This window comes from Etheostoma spectabile, chromosome 18 (genome assembly GCF_008692095.1).
Source record: "Etheostoma spectabile isolate EspeVRDwgs_2016 chromosome 18, UIUC_Espe_1.0, whole genome shotgun sequence".
NCBI classification, from domain to species: Eukaryota; Metazoa; Chordata; class Actinopteri; order Perciformes; family Percidae; genus Etheostoma; species Etheostoma spectabile.
Genome location: NC_045750.1, coordinates 6,545,198 through 6,564,809, shown reverse-complemented (window position 1 = coordinate 6,564,809; position 19,612 = coordinate 6,545,198). Strand labels below are relative to the sequence as shown.

General features: G+C 38.9%; 1 protein-coding gene across 10 annotated transcripts in view; it reads right to left on the bottom strand.

Moving 5' to 3' along the window:
- The window catches only part of ryr3 (ryanodine receptor 3), a 125,400-nt gene that overhangs the window by 22,005 nt on the left and 83,783 nt on the right, over window positions 1-19,612 (bottom strand). For all 10 annotated transcript variants that reach the window (XM_032542632.1, XM_032542634.1, XM_032542637.1 and 7 more), the window contains 24 exons: window positions 19,245-19,335; window positions 18,785-18,925; window positions 18,166-18,329; window positions 17,868-17,946; window positions 17,567-17,656; window positions 16,806-16,949; window positions 9,807-9,869; window positions 9,594-9,669; window positions 9,361-9,484; window positions 8,974-9,089; window positions 8,801-8,868; window positions 8,581-8,702; window positions 7,992-8,041; window positions 7,842-7,902; window positions 7,489-7,727; window positions 6,620-6,701; window positions 5,373-5,503; window positions 5,110-5,228; window positions 4,334-4,532; window positions 3,554-3,648; window positions 3,090-3,235; window positions 2,777-2,864; window positions 2,569-2,661; window positions 444-611 (listed from right to left, as the gene is read on the bottom strand). In XM_032542632.1, coding sequence (XP_032398523.1) covers window positions 444-611; window positions 2,569-2,661; window positions 2,777-2,864; window positions 3,090-3,235; window positions 3,554-3,648; window positions 4,334-4,532; window positions 5,110-5,228; window positions 5,373-5,503; window positions 6,620-6,701; window positions 7,489-7,727; window positions 7,842-7,902; window positions 7,992-8,041; window positions 8,581-8,702; window positions 8,801-8,868; window positions 8,974-9,089; window positions 9,361-9,484; window positions 9,594-9,669; window positions 9,807-9,869; window positions 16,806-16,949; window positions 17,567-17,656; window positions 17,868-17,946; window positions 18,166-18,329; window positions 18,785-18,925; window positions 19,245-19,335 — 2,749 coding nt within the window. The remainder of the gene's footprint in view (window positions 1-443; window positions 612-2,568; window positions 2,662-2,776; window positions 2,865-3,089; window positions 3,236-3,553; window positions 3,649-4,333; window positions 4,533-5,109; window positions 5,229-5,372; window positions 5,504-6,619; window positions 6,702-7,488; window positions 7,728-7,841; window positions 7,903-7,991; window positions 8,042-8,580; window positions 8,703-8,800; window positions 8,869-8,973; window positions 9,090-9,360; window positions 9,485-9,593; window positions 9,670-9,806; window positions 9,870-16,805; window positions 16,950-17,566; window positions 17,657-17,867; window positions 17,947-18,165; window positions 18,330-18,784; window positions 18,926-19,244; window positions 19,336-19,612) is intronic.

The window sequence follows — 19,612 nt, the reverse complement described above, 5'->3', positions numbered from 1 at the left end:
GACAGAAAATCATTCATTTACACAAGTGTTGCACACGGTAACTTAGCCTACTTGTAATGTGTCACAAGCCAAAGCATTAAGAGTTTGTTGTAGCAACAAATGTAAAAATAACTTTATTTACATATAGTTAATATATAGATTTTTTAGCAACAGGTACAACAGATAACCTAAAATAAAATAATTATACAATATGGCCGATATGAAGAAATGTCCTGCTTTTACCTGGCTGGATAGACTTTTCCAGTGTTACACCAAATTGTTTAACCCATCAGAGTGTGTGATTGTAAGGCTTAAAATAACTTAAATTAAGTCTGAATATAAGGACAGAATAATAAGAGATGGCGTACATGCTGGACGTCCTGCATAGAAAAAGGGACCCGAAAAATATTGTAGGTTAGGTGGTCTAAAAATCTTTATACCAGGTCCTGTTTTTGTTAACTTACCAGACTGTAGCGTATCTTGGCAAGGGAGATGAGCTCCTGGTCTCCTGGGGTGCACATGTTTAGGCCGACTGGCAGCAGCTTCTTCAGGGCAGCCACGATCAGGGAGGTCTGGATGGAGTAGTACTCGCCTCGCCGCCGCTTGTGTTTCCTCTCCTGGTCCCCCCCTGACTACAGAGAAAAAGGAGACAATAGCATCTTAAAGACACATCTTATTAGCATTGCCATTGCTTTTGTCAGAGCAATTATATGATCTTTACCTATCTTGTTTTTCTAATTTAATTTTATCCTATGTTAGTGTTTGTTGTCCTTGTTTTTTCTAAATGCTGTAATTCTTTTTATTATATGTACAGCACTTTGTGTTGCACTTTATACATTACTTGAGCTATAGAGGACAGTTTTGCATTAAACTAAGATGTTGACAAGCAAAACTGAAATTGTGTCTGGTTGTGAAACATCCTATCTGTTATGTCTTGTGTGGTTTGTATTTCTGTTTGTCTTTCTATTATTCAATTATTTTTTGTCAAATCCAAATAAAAAATCCTCAATCCTGTATTTCATTTAATTTCATTTGCATCAGATTGATGCTTTTATGTACTGTATGTTTTCTTCTTTTAACAAAGCAACTTTTGAGAATTCAGAATTTTTTTTAACAAACTTCAACATTTTAAATTTAGCATTAAAATTAAATGCAACCACTAACTTCCAATGACTACGCTTTCAGGGAAGAAAAACTGTGTTTCAATTCCAAACCATCAATTAAGATTAATCACATATTAGGTCCCAAAGTGCTTCAACATAAATCAGTCAACGAGCAGAGTCCTCCAGAATCAAGAGCTTAGGAGCTTTCCTCCAATGGGAACGATTGTGTCAAACCACCAGGGTGAAAATAAATAAACTGTCTGCTCTGCCAAAACAAATAAACAACTCTCACAGTGACAGCTTGTTAAGCGACTGCAGGGCTAAACACTGTCAACGTCCAGATTTATAACCCGACTTTACTACGTCAAATGTCCACATGAAATGTGATATGTCATAAACCCTTGCTGTAGTGGTGAATTTAAGAGGTTTGAACTTATATAGTTGATTTGTAGAACATCTTACATCTACATATTCAGAGTGTTCAGTGTAAGTCAGGGGATCAATTAAAACACAGGGAATGTGCTTAGAAGGACTTTCCCCTTTCATTAGGAAAGTCTGTGAAATATAGTAGCAAAAAAGAAAGCCATCGGGGCTCCTGCCAGGAAGTATTCAGGTTGTGTTCAGCTTTTCCAAAGTGCTGACACAGCGGAGAGGCAAGCAGGATAAGAGCGAGATTACTCAATCTCACAACGCTCAATACTAATAACTCAATGACTTCTTGGCCTGGCAATGACATGTCATGGTTTACAGATGATTTCTGATCCATATGAAGTTCAAGCAGACTGGAGATGTCTCAATATTGATTCCTGCTGTTCCATATTAAAAAAAATCAAGGAGGGCTTTCAATGGGTCAATCATAATTTTGGACACCCCTGATATTTGAAGTACTCAGCCATACTTTTTACTGAAGACTTAAATATAAAAAAAATTGCTCACAAATATAAAATAGGCTATCACTTTAAAAAAGGATACAAAGACAATACTTGTTAGTGGGATAAATTAAATGTTGGTTTTGGTGTTTTCATTGCTTCTGAAGTAAGAACAAAACTAAACATCAATAGACTTATCATTTTACGTATTTTATTAAAGTAATAATCTGATATTTAAATAGATGTCTGTTACGTCACTATTAACAAATGAGGTGACACAATGGTGATTGAGCCTCCAGCCCACTGATGAATGCACTTGCATTTGTAGTATTATGAACTGGGTGTCTGCCAACATTCCGGAGAAAAAAATCCCAAGCGGGGCACAGTTAGTTATGCATATTCTATCACACAGCAGTGGTTGGTCCCAACAGAGAGGGTAGGCGGAGCTAACGCAACCGACTCGCTCTTTGACTCACTTGTGAAGCTGTGTACTGTTATTTTTGGTCTCTGCTAGGTGAGATAAGTGAGATCCCAAAACACACCAGCAATTACACTTTAATTTAATTATTCAATGTTCTCTTTGGAATCTTCGATATGCTGGTATTCATTATATTTACCTTGGACATCTTTGCCTTGCCCTCGCCAGTCAAGAAGCCCAAATTGTTGATCTCATTCTGAACCACAAAGTTTTGCTCTTCACGCTTAAAGTTCTGGATTCAGAGGACAAAGAAAAGAGGTTAATCAGGAAATACATCCTCATGACCAGTATCCTGGTAACAGACATCATATTGTGATTTGACTACTAGGTTGAGTAGTGAGACTTACATGGGACTTGCACCAGAGGATGAAAATCTCTGCCACCATCCTGAAGAGCTCAGTGGAGTCTGCATCCGGCTCCTTCAGCCACCGGCACCTGGAATGCACAATGACACGAACCAGAGACTATTGAGTTACATTAAGTTGTTGTACATCTGTTAAGGACACAACAATATCATAACTAAATAGAACAGAGGTGGATAAAGCTCCGGGACTACAGGAAAATAATAATTCTGTTTGAAACTGTACAAACTGTTTACAAATAAAAATCCCCCCCAAAAATCTTAAAATAAAAACTAATCTTTCTTTGGTAAAATTGTACCTGTTGTTGTCCACATAACGGATGAGCATGGGGTAGAAGGCGTAGAGGTCTCTGCAGAGCACAGCAAACTCATCCAGGATGAGCAGCTCGGCTTCCTGGTTTTCACCTTTACTGTCGGCCTTCAGCAGCTCCTCTTCAGCCACAACCTTTGTTTGCAGCACATCAACAACTCATCTCCGGCAATCAATTAATTAGTATAAATGTCCTCACGCACAATCCCATCCAACTCAGTGGTAATATTCTCCTCCCTGTATGCTCAATCAGTAAGTAACAGTTATATTTTTACTCTCAGTAGGTAATGTGACTGAGCATACAGTTCTTGGACTAGCTCTTCTGACTACCGGCAGCTCCATTTTAACACTGTAAATTCAGCAGCTTATGATGGAGTCAGTAAAAAACCATTGGTGTCATTAAGCAGTAGATACAATGTGTTATACGATGTATGTCATATTTGAAGATCTCACCTTCACTGTCTTCTTCCTCAGTTTGTCCAGTGTGGGCAGGAAGTGGGTCCTCAGCAGATCTGCCCCAGCCTTGGAAATGATTGGCTGAGAGTAGACTGGAGACAGAGAAGATAGAAAATATATATTCTGGACATGGGCCACTCATACAGACAGACACCAAAGTCATTCCTCTGTCCCTGGAGATTATTGGCTCTGGTGTCAGTGTCACAGCTGTCAAACCATATTTAGCACTTAGTTTTAGAACAACCACAAGTGTTTAAGTTAGATCAGTAATGGTGGTTTTTACCATTTTCTCTAGTCACACTAGGTTGCCACATGGGCTTCATCCTTTAAATTAACTTTATTTCTTATTTTTGTTATAATGATGTTTGACTAGAAATCTAACTCTTTTCTTGTTTGGTAATGTTTTTTAAAAGAGAAAAAGAATGAGGGTAGTTTCAATTCAATTCAATTTTATTTATAGTATCAATTCATAACAAGAGTTATCTCGAGACACTTTACAGATAGAGAAGGTCTAGACCACACCCCAGAATTTACAAGGACCCAACAGGTCTAGTAGTTTCTGGATCTGTTGAGAACAAAACTCTACATCTAATGGAATGTCAAAACAGACTCCATTAAGCAATTCATTTGTAAAATTATCTCACATTTCCTGACAACCCAAAATAACTTTTTACAATCCCTGACTTTGCAAGTCTAACTAAAACACAATCTGATCACTAAGAATCCCTTTCAAATCATATTTATTCTTTCTCTAACTTCCTTGAGTCTGACTCTTACCCGCAATCCTCTTCATCCAGGGGGCGTCATCAATGCCCAGGTTGTTGTTAAGGATCTTGAGAATATTTCCCAGGATGATGCTGAGATGTTCAGAGGTCACCGTGGTGCAGCAACTGGTCCCTGGAGGTGAGTTCTCTTGACCTTTCTCCCACCAGTAGGACAAATAGTTACACAGCATGGGAAGGATCACTTCAATGACCTGCAGGAGACAGGCTGAAGGTGAAATGTCTGTACGATTGATGTCATATAAATAAATGTACATCTTGATTGTACACTGATAATGTCTTATAGGAGCCTTACACTCAAGCTCTGTGTGAGTTGTATTCCTACAGTGATACATTCCAACTAAATTTACACAACGTAAATAGTTAGTTGTGTCTAAACTGTTTTTAAATGAAGGATTTTACTTCAAAATGTTCCACGTCATTTAGATTATATTGTAATATAATATGCACACATTGCAACGTTAAAATTATATCTTGTTAAATTATTAGTTTAAAAAAAAAAATCTAACTAGTAATAAACAAAGTAAATAATACCTTCATTAAAGGGGTACTGCGGCAATTTAGTATTGCAACTCAAGAGAGACATATGTTAGAATGTAAGGTCAAAATTGATTGAGCAAATGCTGAGATGTTCCCACAAGCCCTATAAACAACGGACCCCACCCATAATGCAACTCATTAGCACAGAAGTGACCATGTTTTTGTGGGACCAAAAGCGTAAAAAAATCCAGCTGTTTGTATTAATGTAAATATCCCATCAACCCTTCAGACCTGGGGCATGTCACTGTAGCGAGCACCAGATTCGGAGACATCGCTGACATCTTTAAGCAGTCTGTCAAGATGAGGCATCTCTGGAGACATCTCCTCTACCGTGTCCGGCATACTCAGGACTAGAAAAGAAAAACACAAACACAACAAACAAATCTGAATTTCTTAGAAATATTTCAAGAAACTCCATTGCGTATACAGAGCAATGTGAAAACATTTTAAATGAACAGGATAATGATAAAAATTAGGATGAAGTGGACACTCACTGGCTCTCTCTCGGGGGGTCTTGGTGTTAAAGACAGAAAGCGGGTTGTGGGCGTTTAATTGGGGCTCCAGGAACGCCACAGGCATGGCTCCCACCAGGGTTGCCAGGCTCTCCCCCAGCGCTGGAAGATGCCTGCAGACCAACATGTAAATTAATAAAGTCTAATTTTGAAAAAAGCACAGCAAAAATAAATTGTAGAAGCTGGTGGCAACCAAAAATGTTGGTGTTATTGTTTAACATTCAATCTTTACCACTGGGCAATCAGTACAGAGAGCCTTCGCAGAACACCACATGGCATCAGGATTTATTTAGACCAAGTTGCTAATGGTAAGGTTGTGATCAACTTTTTTACTAGATATTTGAGGCAGCTAGCTAGTCCTTGCCCCTGACAATTGCAAAGTTTTACAAGTTGGATGTAACAACTCCCAGCCTTCCCAGCCAGGGGTCCTGATGCTGACGTCACGACTGGCAGCCACTCAGGGCTGGCGTGATGGAACAAGTACTTCTTTCAAAACGCCAAGGGCCGTATCCCATACTTGAGACATCAAAAAGAAAGCAAATCAAAAAACTAGGGTTACGCAAGTAACTAAAAGTTTTGGCAGAATTTAACACTGTAACTCCCAATTACACAGCCACATAATTGTGTTTTTAATGAAAGATGTTGCACAGCATGAAGTGTTACTGTTGTGTTCTCTTTTCTCTGTGCCATGAAATCATTTTTATTTTGACACGATTTTCATGAAATGTGATTGTTATCTTGACTAGCCAAAGAACAAATCTCTGTCTCCATATTTTTTTAAAGATTATTTTTTGGGGCATTTTTGGCAATTATTTCCATAAGATAGATGAAGACATGAAAAGGGAGAGACGAGGAATGACATGGAGCAAAGGGCCACAGGTAGGAGTCGAACCAACAACCACTGCGTCGAGGAGTAAGCCTCTACATATGTGTGTCTGCTATACCAACCCGGCCACCTCTGTCTTCATTAACATGTAACAAATACCGGTACTCTATCACAAAAACTATGGCATAGATATCCAATTTTTTCATAAATAGTAAATCATGTATCATAAATACTTCTTCAAGTCCTGAGTGCATTTGTCAGAAATTAGAAATCTTAATAGCCATATCCTAATTAACAGTGACAAACTTAATGTAGTTTTTAAATTGCTATTTCAAAGTTCCTTGATACCAATTCATTTACATCCTGGTGCATGGTTTAAGAAAAGCTTGGCCTCCTACTGTACCTCTCCACAAAGACATTCTTTCCAGTTCCAAGAGAGTACAAACAGTTCAAGATTCGGTAACAGGAAAGCTGCACATCATCCACTGAAACAAACAAAAATATTCATTAAGCACAATTTTAATTTTTAATGAACTTATACTTGCATTACTTAAAAGATGAAAGGTGGAGAAAGAAAAAAAGATAAAGTGAATTATTATAACTTAAAACGTCTCTATTGTGTAAATGTAGAATCATATGCATAATGGGCATGTAAAGATTGTTTATACAAGACTAATTGTCTCTTTTAAATTCCAGTTGGGGACTATAATAGACTTGTAGTGTCCTTTCTTCAACACCACATATTATCTTCTTTTTCCTCTAAGGAAACTATATAGTGTGACCATGGCATTCCTTTGTTTATCAGTGTATACTGTAAATGAGAAGTGGAGAGAAGAAAACATATTTTAGAAGGCAGTGGACCTATTAATAATATGTATATACAAATATATCTAACTATAAATCGGGTATACGTGTGTGTGTGTGTGTGTGTGTGTGTGTGTGTGTGTGTGTGTCATTCTTGAGGTTTATTGCTTTTCTTTATCAGATGTCTGATGACACGGCTGTGGCTGCAATCAAACTGGATCTCTGTATGTGCATGTGTGTCCGTTGCCATGGAAATATCTCATCAACCATTTCAATCTACTTTACACTTGGTTTCCTGGGTACCCAATAAACTTGGGGTTTAGAATTTGGAGCAGTTCGGACAGGATTGGATATTGGATATTAATAAACTGTGAATAAAACTAATATTGTGTATTGTCACAAGTTTGTTCAGTTACTTTGTAGTATCTATTTATTTAGTGGTGTAAAAAAAAAATAACACAAACTCACAAAGCAGGTCTCCTCCAAACCCGTATGTCGTGATGTGCTCAAACAGGGCAGTGAGGATGGGCAGCAGCGCCACAGTCACATAGTTGATGCTCTGGGTGACGCTCTTCATCTGGGCACGGGACTGCATAAACTTCCCCAGTTTTAGCATCTCCAGCAGCTTATCCAGGTCCTCTGCCGCGTTCTCAAAGAAATTCCGGAACCCGGCTTTGACCAGCTCTGAGCCGGACTTCATCACCGTTCTGAGAGAGAGGGGAGCAAACACAAGGGCAAGTGTGCATCCACAAGACTAGTTTGTAATTGACTACTTGATGGATCACTGTGCATACGGTATACAGACAACTATGTGTGCTTACCTGGTGTCAAGTGAGTGAGTAAGGATGTGGAGACAGCTCACCATCATTGCAGAGTCACTTCCTGTGAGAGAGACATTCACTGTAGATGTGGAAAAAGATTGAAAGCAAAGAGGCACATGGGCATACAGACAGATGCAATGCCAACCTTACCAAAAAGAGAAATCCTGTGTCTGACAAGAGCTGCCAGCTTACAGAACAGGCTGGAAAAGAAAGATAGTAAGAGCAGAATTGAACAAAAAGCTTCAGAGCGAACAAAGAAGAGCTGGAAAGACCAAAGTAAGCAAGGAAATAAGAAATGGTCTGATGAAAATATGAAAGACAAAAATCCTGCACGCATTGAGATAAAAGGGAGGACTTCATGGCAAAAAAAACCTCTGAACAGAAAAAAAAACTGACAATAGAAACACTGATTAAACAGAATATGTTTTGCTTCTAGAGCCCGGCCAATAAAGGATTTTTAAGGCCGATACCAATACAAATATTAAATATATTAAAGTTCTGATAAATAATATGTTTAAAAATACAAACTTAAGCTATGACATTTAAAGTCCTTTGAACAATTTTTAAATATTAATTTATCAGAATTATTTATTTGTCATTATAAATCATTCTGATGAATGAATATTTTAAAAATAATAATAATATTGACGATACCAATAGTTCGGGAAATGCCTAATCTCGGCCAATAATATCGGCCCGCCAATAAATCGGTCAGGATCTAATTGCTTCTATACAGTACCTAGTGACCATCTCCTTCTCTTTGCTAGAGGCGCAGCCACAGCTGCTCAGGTTCTTGCTGGGCGTGGACAGGAAGTAAAGACAGTGGTTCTTTAAAGTTTGATCTGTCAGAGGAAGCAAAACCTGGAGAAAAGAAATGCTGCCATTAGACTATCTTAAACAAAAGCCTTCTTAATAGTCTATTCAACAGCTTGACCATGGTCGCAAAAAGTGTTCCAGACCTTGGCAAAGAACTTGATTTCCTGATCATGAGGTGATTTGTCCGTCTTCCCACTGGTGGCCATAGCCTCTGGATTTAAAATGATGTTGAGTGGCAAGGTTAGCATTTTTGAGAGTTCCGAATTAATGTAAAGCACCTCTAAGCGCCCCTGTGTTTAAAATGACGCAAACTCACCAAGATGAGCAATGAACTCCTGGGCCGAGTCAATGTATTTCAGCAGCCTTTTGAGAAACTTGTAGGCAAAACGCTTCTCCATGGATGATGAATCTTGCTCTATGTCCTTCTGATCTCTGTCAGATGAAATAATCACCAATAACATGTGTTCAGCTGAAATACTCTTTTTTTCCATCACATTAATGAAAGCAAAGTTTGTCAATATGGTGTCAATGCTAATTGATAAAAACTTATATATCGTGATAAGAAAAAGATACAACGCTCAAGTTTTACTCAAGTAAGTACACAATATAGTCAACTTTTTTAAACTGCTTTGAAATTACAATATGCCTAATGGTTTTGCTGTTTTCTAAAATGAAGAATAAATTGGAGTGAGAGGAGGTTAACCTTATGACGGCATAGCCACTGATCTGCAGAAACTTGAAGAGCTCCTGGGCCTTCTCTCTGTCTCTGTACTTCTCTTTAGCTGTCAGGGTGTCATAGGGTACCAACAGTGGGTGGGTCCCTCCTCCTGACAAGTCAAATAAAAATCTAAAATCATTTAAATTGTATTTCACACAAATTACTGATGGTAGCATTTCCGCAGTTCAAGTGTATTTTTAAACTGTACATTTACATACCTTTGCTAACAAGTTCAGTTTTCTTCTTCTTGGCCCAGATGGTGTGGTAGTTCTCTGCAACCACCTCCACCATGCCCTGCAGATACAGCAAAAAAGTTTTTGTGTTAAAAAGACAACTGCCACACAGCGATTAGACCATATGTGGCAAATTATTACAACACTAATCATATTATTATGACAACAACAATTAAAAAAAGTTGAACAAAAACCAACCTGTAACTCACGGGACAAATTGACATTGTGCAAGTCCATCGGAGCAGGACTGAATTCATTGATCTACAACGTCAGAACAAGACAATACAAGCACAAAACCAGATTTGGTTATTAAAAAACAATGAATACATTAGAGTTATTCCACAATAATTCTCTTTAAATCAATGTGTAGTTTACTACGTTTGCCGATTTTGTTTAAAATGCAGGGTGAGGGGAGATGGGGATAAAAACCCTTTACTTTTGCAGGTTTTAACTTTTTTGGAGTTTTTCGTGGAAAAAATGCCCCTTTGGTGTAAAAAAGTGATGCATTTTAAATTCCCAAAACAGAAAAAGCTGAGGCGTTTGGGCCCCCAAAGGTAAAATACAACCATAAAAAAAGAGAATAAGTAAAAATTTTGCTTCCGTGGAGGGGGAAGAGGCGTTTACTATCTGCGGCCAGTTTGCAGAAAATCAAACGGCCTGAGCGCAGTTTAAACGCTCTGGGCTTTTTCCAAAGCACATTTCCCAGAAGAAAAAGAAAGGGCAGGGTGAAAAACCCTTGAAACCAGGTAGCCAAAATTGTCAGAGTTCAATGCAACCCGCTTTTGGGGCCAGATGTTTAGTTTCATTATTTTTAAAATTCATTTTTCCTTTGGCCCCTGGCCTGCTTTTTGCAGGAAAGGGACATTCCTGTGGGTCTTTTCTTTAATTTAGGGAAAAAATGATGTTTTTAAAAGAGAAATATGCCTGCCTTCCCCCAAATGAAGAATTTTTTGGGTTAATTTTGAGTGATTTTCCCGTTTGCAGCCCCCTACAAATTCTAAACAGAACAGAATGGATTTTTTAAAAAAAAAAAACATTTTGGGAATCACAGGGGTTTATTTAGAATTTTGGGTTATTTTTAATAAAGGAGTTCGTAAAATATATTGGTTTTTTTAGGGTTGCCTGATTTTTAGAAGAAAAGTCCCAGACTTTCCAAGGGATTTTTTAATTAGCATTGTAGCAGAGTCACGCACGAAAGCTCACCGGATCACGCAGCAAAATTGATCATTGAAAAACGTTTTGTGAGGACATAATCAATTTTTTGGGGAAAAATATAAAACATGTCGGGTTTATGAGGGGGGAACGCATTTTTAAATGCTTTTAAACTAAGGGGTGCGAGATTTTCTTTTTCGAGTCCGCGAGTTTTAAAAAGTAAAGAGATTCCGGGGTTTGAGGTAAAAAAAGGTTGTCTCGTGGGGCGAGGGGGGTAGCGTGATGGAGGGGGAAAAATTACTTCAAAGGAACCCCCCGCCACTTTTAAGTCATTTGGTGGCAACTTTTTGGTTTTTTGCGGAAAGAAAACGGCAAAAGGGAGGGGACAGACAAGAACGAAAAAAAATTATGTAAACTTTGGAAAAAAAAAAATCCCGTTTTTCCCACTTTGCTCCTGTTTTACAGGGGCGGGCCGTTTTGGCTGTTTGCTCCTGCTTCCCGTTGCAATTTTTGCTGATAATCGTGTTTTTCCTCTGGGGAAAAATGAGAAAGGGCTTTGGACACCAAAAACACGGACTAACTTTTTGTGGACATAGTAGGCTATTGCCCTTTTTTAAAATTTTTTGCGTGAGGGGGGCCTAAAAAAGCTCAAGCCTGTCCTACAGTGTTTTTAGCTAAAGCAATTAGCACAAATGCCTCCTTCCGTAGAAGACTACTACAAACCCTTCGAAGTTTGCACTTCGGGAAACCCAAAGGTTCACCTTTAAAAGGGGAAAAGGGGGAAAGTAGGATCTTGGGAAATGACCCCACTTACCATGGCCCCCTAAAAATGGAAGAATTTGTAACCCCACGGAAAAAAATTAGAAAAAAAACAACTACAAAAAAAGGAGGGTGGAACTGGTAAAAATCAAAAGTGGGGGTTTCCCCCCCCGGGAATTGTCGGGCGAACCCAAAGAGTAAATAATTTTCCTGGGAAATGGGAGGACGACAAACCGGGAGGGGCCCACAGGGCCCTGAGATTTGTGAAGGACCGGCGGGCCCCGATTATCTTTGGGCCCAGAGCGCCTTTTCAACCCTGTACCTAGTAGGAAACAGCCGTGGGAAGCTTGCAAAAAAAAAAATAAGCAACAAAATCCCCCCCCAAAAAAACCTGGTGTGCAACTGGAAACAGTTTGCTCCCTGTGCAAGACGCTGGCAGTCATTGATAAACGGGACTGCGTCTCATCCCCACACAGCAGGGAAGGGGACGGGAAAAGAAATTTAAAAAAAGGGAAAAAAGCTAAAAACGGGCCTAAAACCCTGATTGGGGGACCTCTGCTAAAAAGTTTTAAAAAAACCCATTTTAAAAACCCCAAAAATACATTTTTTCCCCAAAGAAAGGTTTGTTGACTTGCCCCAAAAAATCCCAGATACGGGGGCAGCCCCCCCAAAACTGATAAAGCCTTTATTCTGCATATGGGTCAAATTTTTTGTAAAGCAAAAAGTCTAAATTTGCTGAAACGGGGACTTTAGGGAACTGCTTGACCAGTCCCCCCTAAGCGCAAATGTGTTTTCAGGGGGCCTTTTCCCGCCCGGGCAAAAGAGGAGATGAGAGATTCAGCCAAATGTTGGGACAAAACAAAGGGCTTTCAATTAATGTACCGTCCACTCTCTGAATTTCATTGACAATTTAAAATTTTTGGGAGGAAAGAATTTTTTTAAAAGCAGATAGATTTTCCCTTTAAAGCCGGGAGTAAAGCGTTCCCCTTAATCGATTTTACTTTCCGTACACATCTGCCCCTCTGAAAAGGAAAAAAAACAAAAGGAGACACAAAAAAGGGCGGCATTTGATTCGGGCACAGCCCCCCCCTGTGCAAAGATTGACCATGGGGACCAAAAGAGCGAGAAACGCCCCCTCCACCCCTCTTCCCCCGTCCAGCACCCCTAAAACCTTTCCCAAACCCCCGGAACCTTCGGAGGGATTCATCGCTGTTTTAATGAGGGTCCCCAACCCTTTCCCTTTTTTCCCCCCAATAAATTTATGCCCCCCTTCCTACCCCATGGCTAAACCCCCGGGCAAAAGAAAAAACCCCCAAGACCCTACCAGGAGTCAAAAAAAACCCCTTTCCCCCCCGATGAAAGGGAAAGCTTGGGTAAAAATTTGGCAACCCACTATTGTATGTCCCGGGCCTTGGCTGAGGATAGGGATACAATGACTTTTTTCAAGAAAACCCCGGGCCTGGGATTCAATTTTTCCTAAATTTTGTGTGATAGGTAATAGGAAAAAAAATGGGAATAAGCATTAAACGGCAAATTACCCAAATTGGGATCCATTCTGTCAGTACAGCCGGGCCCCAAAAAATGAAAAAAAATAAAATACCCTTTACTAAACGCCGGGTTTTTTTGGGCGGGAAAAATCTTTTTTAATCAATGTTTTTATTATAAGCAAAATTGATTTTATGTTTTTAACTGAAACCTGGGTAGCCCTTTAATAACGCGTCCCTTTTCATGGGCAGCTCCCCTAACTCGTTTATGAGTGAAAATAGAGTGAAAAAGAAAGGAGGGGGAGTCCCCCATTTGGTTTAATGCCCTCATTCCACTGTACGCAAATATTTTAGGGAAAAATTTTGTTTTTTTTGAATATTTGCTTTCCTTTAAAGGATCCCCCCCCCAAACCCGATGTTTAAAATATCTAAGGCCACCTAAATATTGGGAACCCTTCAGGATGACTTCACTAAAAGGGTTTTTACGGGGCATTAATTTTGATTGTGAAAATCATGCGGGTGATTTTAATTCATGTGGAAAAGGGCCCCCCCGGGCAGGGGGACAAAAGAGCGGGGTTTTGGGGTTTTGAGGGAAATATGGACTGACCAGCATGGGGAGCCCACCCAAATAAGGGGGCCCCCTCGGGGGGATTGGGCTCCAAAGGTCTGAAAATTTCCAAAGGGTTTTGGTGGGCCGGGGGCCTTCCCGTATTCCGGTTTCTTTAACGGGACTTTTCTGGCCCAAAAGTGTCCCAAACCCAAAAATAATCAGAAAAAGGTATATCAAATTTAAAACACCAGGACAATTTATACAGTTTTCTCCCCCACCAGCCCTCCCGGGGGGTTTAGTCAGGGCTTTTAGATAATTTCAACTGTAAAACACAAATGTTATTGATGCCCTTGCTCCCACAAAAGGGCAAAGGGTATTGGTTTAAAAAAAAGATCTCCCTGGAGAAAGTCCTACTGGGGAGAACAGAAAAAAAAAGAGTGTAGGAAAAAAGGGAAAGAAGGGGGCGGGAAAAAAAAACTCCTGGTCCATTAAACCCATAAAAGGAGATTGCATTTTTTTAATTTTGGGAAATGAGGAATGGGAAAAAAGGTCCCCTTTTTTTTGATATTTCTTAGAAAAAATAATAAATTTCCCCCGCTTTTTTTGTACTGTTTATAGGTTAACCAAAACCCCCCAGTACCCGAGCATCTGAAATTTTATCTACCAAGGCTGCAAGAAATTTTCCTCTTTTTTCAAAGACAAAATTTAAAAATAGACAAACAGTCAGTGCCTCCCCTATCAAGTCCCCGGATAGGGTTTTCCAGTGTTCAAACAAAAAAAGTTCCAAATTTAAAGAATTCACCGATCAACCTACAAAACCCGGGGGGAACCCCCCTTTTGGCAACCCTTGAAAAAAACCCCCACCTGTTGCCTTTATGTTTTTACCCAAAGGGACTTTTTAAAAATGTTTTCCCCTTGTTTGACTTTTGATTTTAAAAGATGGAAACATTCTTTTTTAGGATCTTTCCCCAGGCCCGGGAAAAAGGGAGTAATCCCAAACCCCCTTAAAAAAGAACAACCTAGGGCAAGTCACTAAGAGAAACATAGGGGCCCCCATCAAAAACCCTTCCCTTTTTTAAATAAATCATTGAAAAAGTAGTCTTTTAACAAAATCAAAACCCTTTTTTGGCACTAAGAACCCGTTTTTATACCCTTTTAGTCGGGTTCCCACCACACCACAAACCTGAAAAGGCTTTGTAAAGTCTTTTAAAGAAATCAAACCCTTAAAACAGTAATGGGGGAAAAAATTTTAAACTTTGTATTTGATCCAGTGCTGCATTTGACACGGTCGCCCCCCAAAATAAAAAGAACCCATTGGGGAAAAAGCGTTGGCCCCTTTTGGGCTCAGTAATAAACTGGTTTTAATCCAAATAAAGAAAAAGGGATACTTTTTGTCTATAGGTTAAATTTTGCATCTGAGGACAAAAAGACGTGCGGAGTTCCCCAAGGGTCCCTTCTGGGGCCTCTTCTGGGGTTTTAATCTCAGCTTCACGGCCCCGATTTTGGAGAAAAACAAAAAAAGGGACCAAGTTATGCGGAAAGACACACAAATTTACATAAAAATTTTCGCCGGGGGACTTAGTCAATACCCAAAAAAGTAAGTTTCACGAAAAAAATTAACGGCGGAGTGCCAGAAAATTTCGAAATTAAAAAGGAAAAAAAGAGGTTTGGTTTTTTTTGGAGAAAAGGGGGAACGATTTAAAATCTGCGCTCCCGCTTCAAACAACAAGTTAAAAAAAAAAGACAAAGCCAGAAATCTGGTGTAGTCATGGACTAAAACCCGAAAATTTAAAAAAGGGCCCCATTAAGAAAAATTACCCAAAATAAACCTACTATCAACCCTTTAAAAAATATCAAGGGTTTAAAAGGGCTTATGGTAACAGGATTGGAAAAACTTTTCCCGCCCTTTTCTTCCCGTAGATTGACTACTGTAAAGGGGGGCTTTAAAATTCCCTAAAAAATCAATCAGAAGTCGCGGGTTCAGGGAAACCCCTGCTCGAGTACCCCTAAGGGGGGCCCAAAAAACTGGATCAACCCCCCCCTCGAGAAACCAACTGGGTTTTTTTGGGTCAAAAAATTGGTTCAAACCTTCTGTTTAAAAATTGCTTAAAGGGCCAAAAAATTTTGTGTTTATAAAATAAACCAACCCCCCTTAGGATCCCAAAATTTTTTGGCCCCACGCTAAACATTTAAACCCCGCTTTCAGGCATGGGGCCTTCTTTCTGGAATAAACCCCAGGGGGCACCTTTAGTCCCCTTTTCCTCATCTTTAAAAACTCCCCAAATTTTTTTGATGCGCCCTTCTTTAAATGGCAAAACCCTTTTTTTTTAAAATTTTTTTCTTTAAAAAATAAATTTTTAAAACTTTTGGGTTTTTTTTTTGTTTCTCTTGTTTTTTAAAGGGCTATCATTTTTTACCCGGTTTTTTTAATGCTTGTGATTTTAACTGTTTTTACTTGTGTTATCTGTTTAACTGATTTTGTGTAAAGCACTTTGAATGCCTTTTTGGGCTGAATGTGCTATACAAATAAAGCTGCCTTGCCTGCCAAAGCTGCCTATACCGCGGCTAACACGAGCACTATAAACACACTTTCAGCACCACCACAGCTCTCTACTAACTATTTGCCCCCGCGACGAAAACTTAAAAAAAATTTAAAAAAGTTTCTGTTGACTTGTAGTTTTAAGAGAGCGTATTTGGGGTTTATTGATACACTTACTGTTTGCATTAAAGTGTTATTTTCTGTTGTTCACACATTTATTTTATTTATACGTTTATTTTTATGTTCGGTTGTGAAAGGAGTTAGATTTCTCGGTGAAAATGTACAGGGCATTGAAGCGGTTGTAGAGTTTATACAAAACATTTTGCAGTGTTGCAACTTTACTGCATATAATTTTAAATAGTAAAAAAAAAAACATTTAAACATTAAAAATTTATCATTTAAAAGTTGATTTCAAAATGCACCTAAATTGTTTTGATTTTGTGATTTTCAGTTGATTAAAAAAACTATTTTCCATTCATAATTTTACGAGGATTTCTTAATTTTTTTTTTTTAAATCTCGTCTGTTTTCCGGGAACCCAATCTCGGATGTGTCTCGTCTCGGAGTAAGCGTCTCGTCACACCCCTACATTGACAACATTACTTGGGCTAAAAAAGTAAATAAATAAAAACAAATATTCCCCAGAATTGCCGGGAAATGGGTTGTCTTTTAATCTCATTTTTGGGAGAATATTACACCCTATTCAGGATTATACCTGAGACTCAGAGATCTTTCGCTGTTTTTCGCTCTCTCGTTGTTGTAACATGGCGTCTCCTTCCTTGGTCATCTCAATATTCCATCCCATTGCCAGCATACTCTTCAATGACTCCCTCACTGGCCAGCGGTATGTTTCTCTCTCCTATATAGTGTACACACACACACACACACACACACACACCAGGTGTGACAGTTCAACACAGGTTTATATATATATATATATATATATATATATATATATATATATATATATATATATATATATGTGAAAGCACACATTTGATCTGAAAATGAAACAACTTCCTAAATTTTCTAAAGGAGGTTCTTTTAACAATACAATGTTATATAGTTTGGCATAAGGCATGCAGAAAATGTTCTGCGCTTTTGTGTTTTTGAGATTCCCCTTTACAAAATGAATGGCATTTTCCCCTCTAACTTGATTTAAGTTGTCAATAAAAAAACATTTGGATTGCCTGGAACAGAGATACTTAAGCTTGACCAGTTTCCTTCCTTACCAGCCATGTTTTCAAGTCGTCCAACTTCACCTTGATACAACCAACACCATTTTGTGTTGCCTTTAAACCACCTTTGCCACTGACAGCGGTTCTTTTACAAATCAAATGTATCTACCGGTAAAAGCTGGTGAAGCTAAAATTGATTTCCCATAAAAAGTAACTTGTGTTTTATAGACAATCTGCAGTTAAGAGAATGCTTACTACTGCCCTAGCAGCAACTGTGTATGTAGCAAAGTGCATGTACCTTCTCACTAAGAGCTTTGTAAGGCTTCAGCAGTGGATGGGTTTTGGCCTGCTCATCCAAGCTGTCTCCGTGTTTCCAGCCTGCTGAGACCTGCGACAACAGTTCATAGAGGTACATGTATTATACTGCATTCCAGCTATATTAGAAAAACTATTATATTGTGAGTGCTTACTGTTCAGGCATGCTACTGCCCCAGACAATGTAGCGTACAATTAAGATGTAATTAAGTTAGGTATTTTATATAAGAGATTGCATAAATAAAAATGTCCAAAACACAGAAACCACATGGACAGGGACTAACCTTTTCTGAGGACCACTTGTCGTGGGAATACTCTGCATACTTGTTGGCAATGTACTCAAGTTTTTCAGGAAGGGAGATACTAAAGAGTGGAGATAATGGTGAAACATGTATTGTTATTTCAAAGTCACTTTTACTTTGTTTTGATTTGTAGACAAACACTCAAATGCAGATTTCACTTTAATTAACGGTTTTTAACTGGCAAAATCAGTTTTAGATATTAGAAAAATTTTGACATTGTGCATTTTAATCTTTAACTCTAGGAAAAAAATAAGTACATTTCTTTTTTTAGACCACTCACTTGGCAGTGTTGATGGGTTTGGGATCAAAGTTGCCCTGTGCATCCACTGATGCATGTTTCTCCAGTGTTGCTCCAAGACTTGCATCCACAAAGTCCGGAGGCAAGGCTCCAGCAATGGCACACAGGCAGGACGTGGCTATTTTGAAAAGGTCAGCATCATACTTCTACAGAGAGACAGATAGATCAGAATGAGGAAATGTCTGCTTGGCTATTAGATGTAGACTGAGCAGTGAAAAAAAAATGAGTGAAAGATAGAGCTGGAAAAGTGTCAACCACGGGATGGCTTCAACTGTAAATGATTCAACTGTCTAGACTTCACCTCAGCTGCATTTCTCACAAGCACGTCATTGAGCTTTCTCTTCACTACCTCTGACTACAAAAGAACTTTTCTCATGAGAGCCTCACTTGGATGTTGAAAACTCAGAAAGAGTAAAGCTTCCTGAGAGCAAACACCAGTAGAATACTAAACATTTTGTTATGCAGGAATAGAAAATGAGCAAGAAGGAGGGTGAAGAAAATTTAGAGAGGTAAACAGTTTTCCAAAATCATAAATATTGTCCTGGTCCGTGCACATGCTTTGAGCTTATCTTAATTAAGATTTCCGGGTTTTTGGGTGTACCTTCTGGGAAAGGGAGTCAAAGATTCCCCAGAACAGTTTCTTGGTTAGAAGGAGCTCCTCCTCGGAGGCTCTGCCAAAGCTGCCCATACCAGAAGGAAGGCAGTAGTACTTCCAGTTCTGCTCATAGTGGTTGGTCAGAAGCTAGAGATCAGAGACACAAGAAAACAAAACATTTCACATTAATAAAATATTTTTTACACATCATGACCAGAGCGTTAACAGTTCCATAGTACAAAATCAACATTATACTGTATTAGATGTATGACTGCATTCAGACATTTACAAAATGCTTGGGGGAGGAAAAGATAATATGTCTGGGTGTTTAACACACAGCAAGTGAGGAAGATAAATGGGTTGTGAAATACAAGATGCCTTTTGATTTTGTTTGTTATAATCCCATAACTCTTTCAACTAAAGAATCAAGCACAATAGTGACAAGAAACTCTGCCTAGTGTCTCACCCCGAGAGGTATCTGGCAGTATTCAGTGAGCATGGGAACGTCGAACACCAACCGCCTGAGCAGCTGCTGCATCATGGAGGGACGCAGGTGCCTGTAAAATACAAGAATTATATTATTTAAACATAAACATACAGAAGCAGTGAGTAGAGACTCCCTAGATATTATAAGTTTGACACAGTAGCTACAGCAACTGCAGATTCAATATAATACAGTATACATATACACGCACACACTGTATATCTGATATAATTATCTTGTGTGCAATTAAACTATGTGCTGAGCACCTGAACAGAAATATGTACTCATATCAACTGAATGAAGATAAAAACATTCTGTAGTATGTGGTAGACAGATACTGTATGTACCAA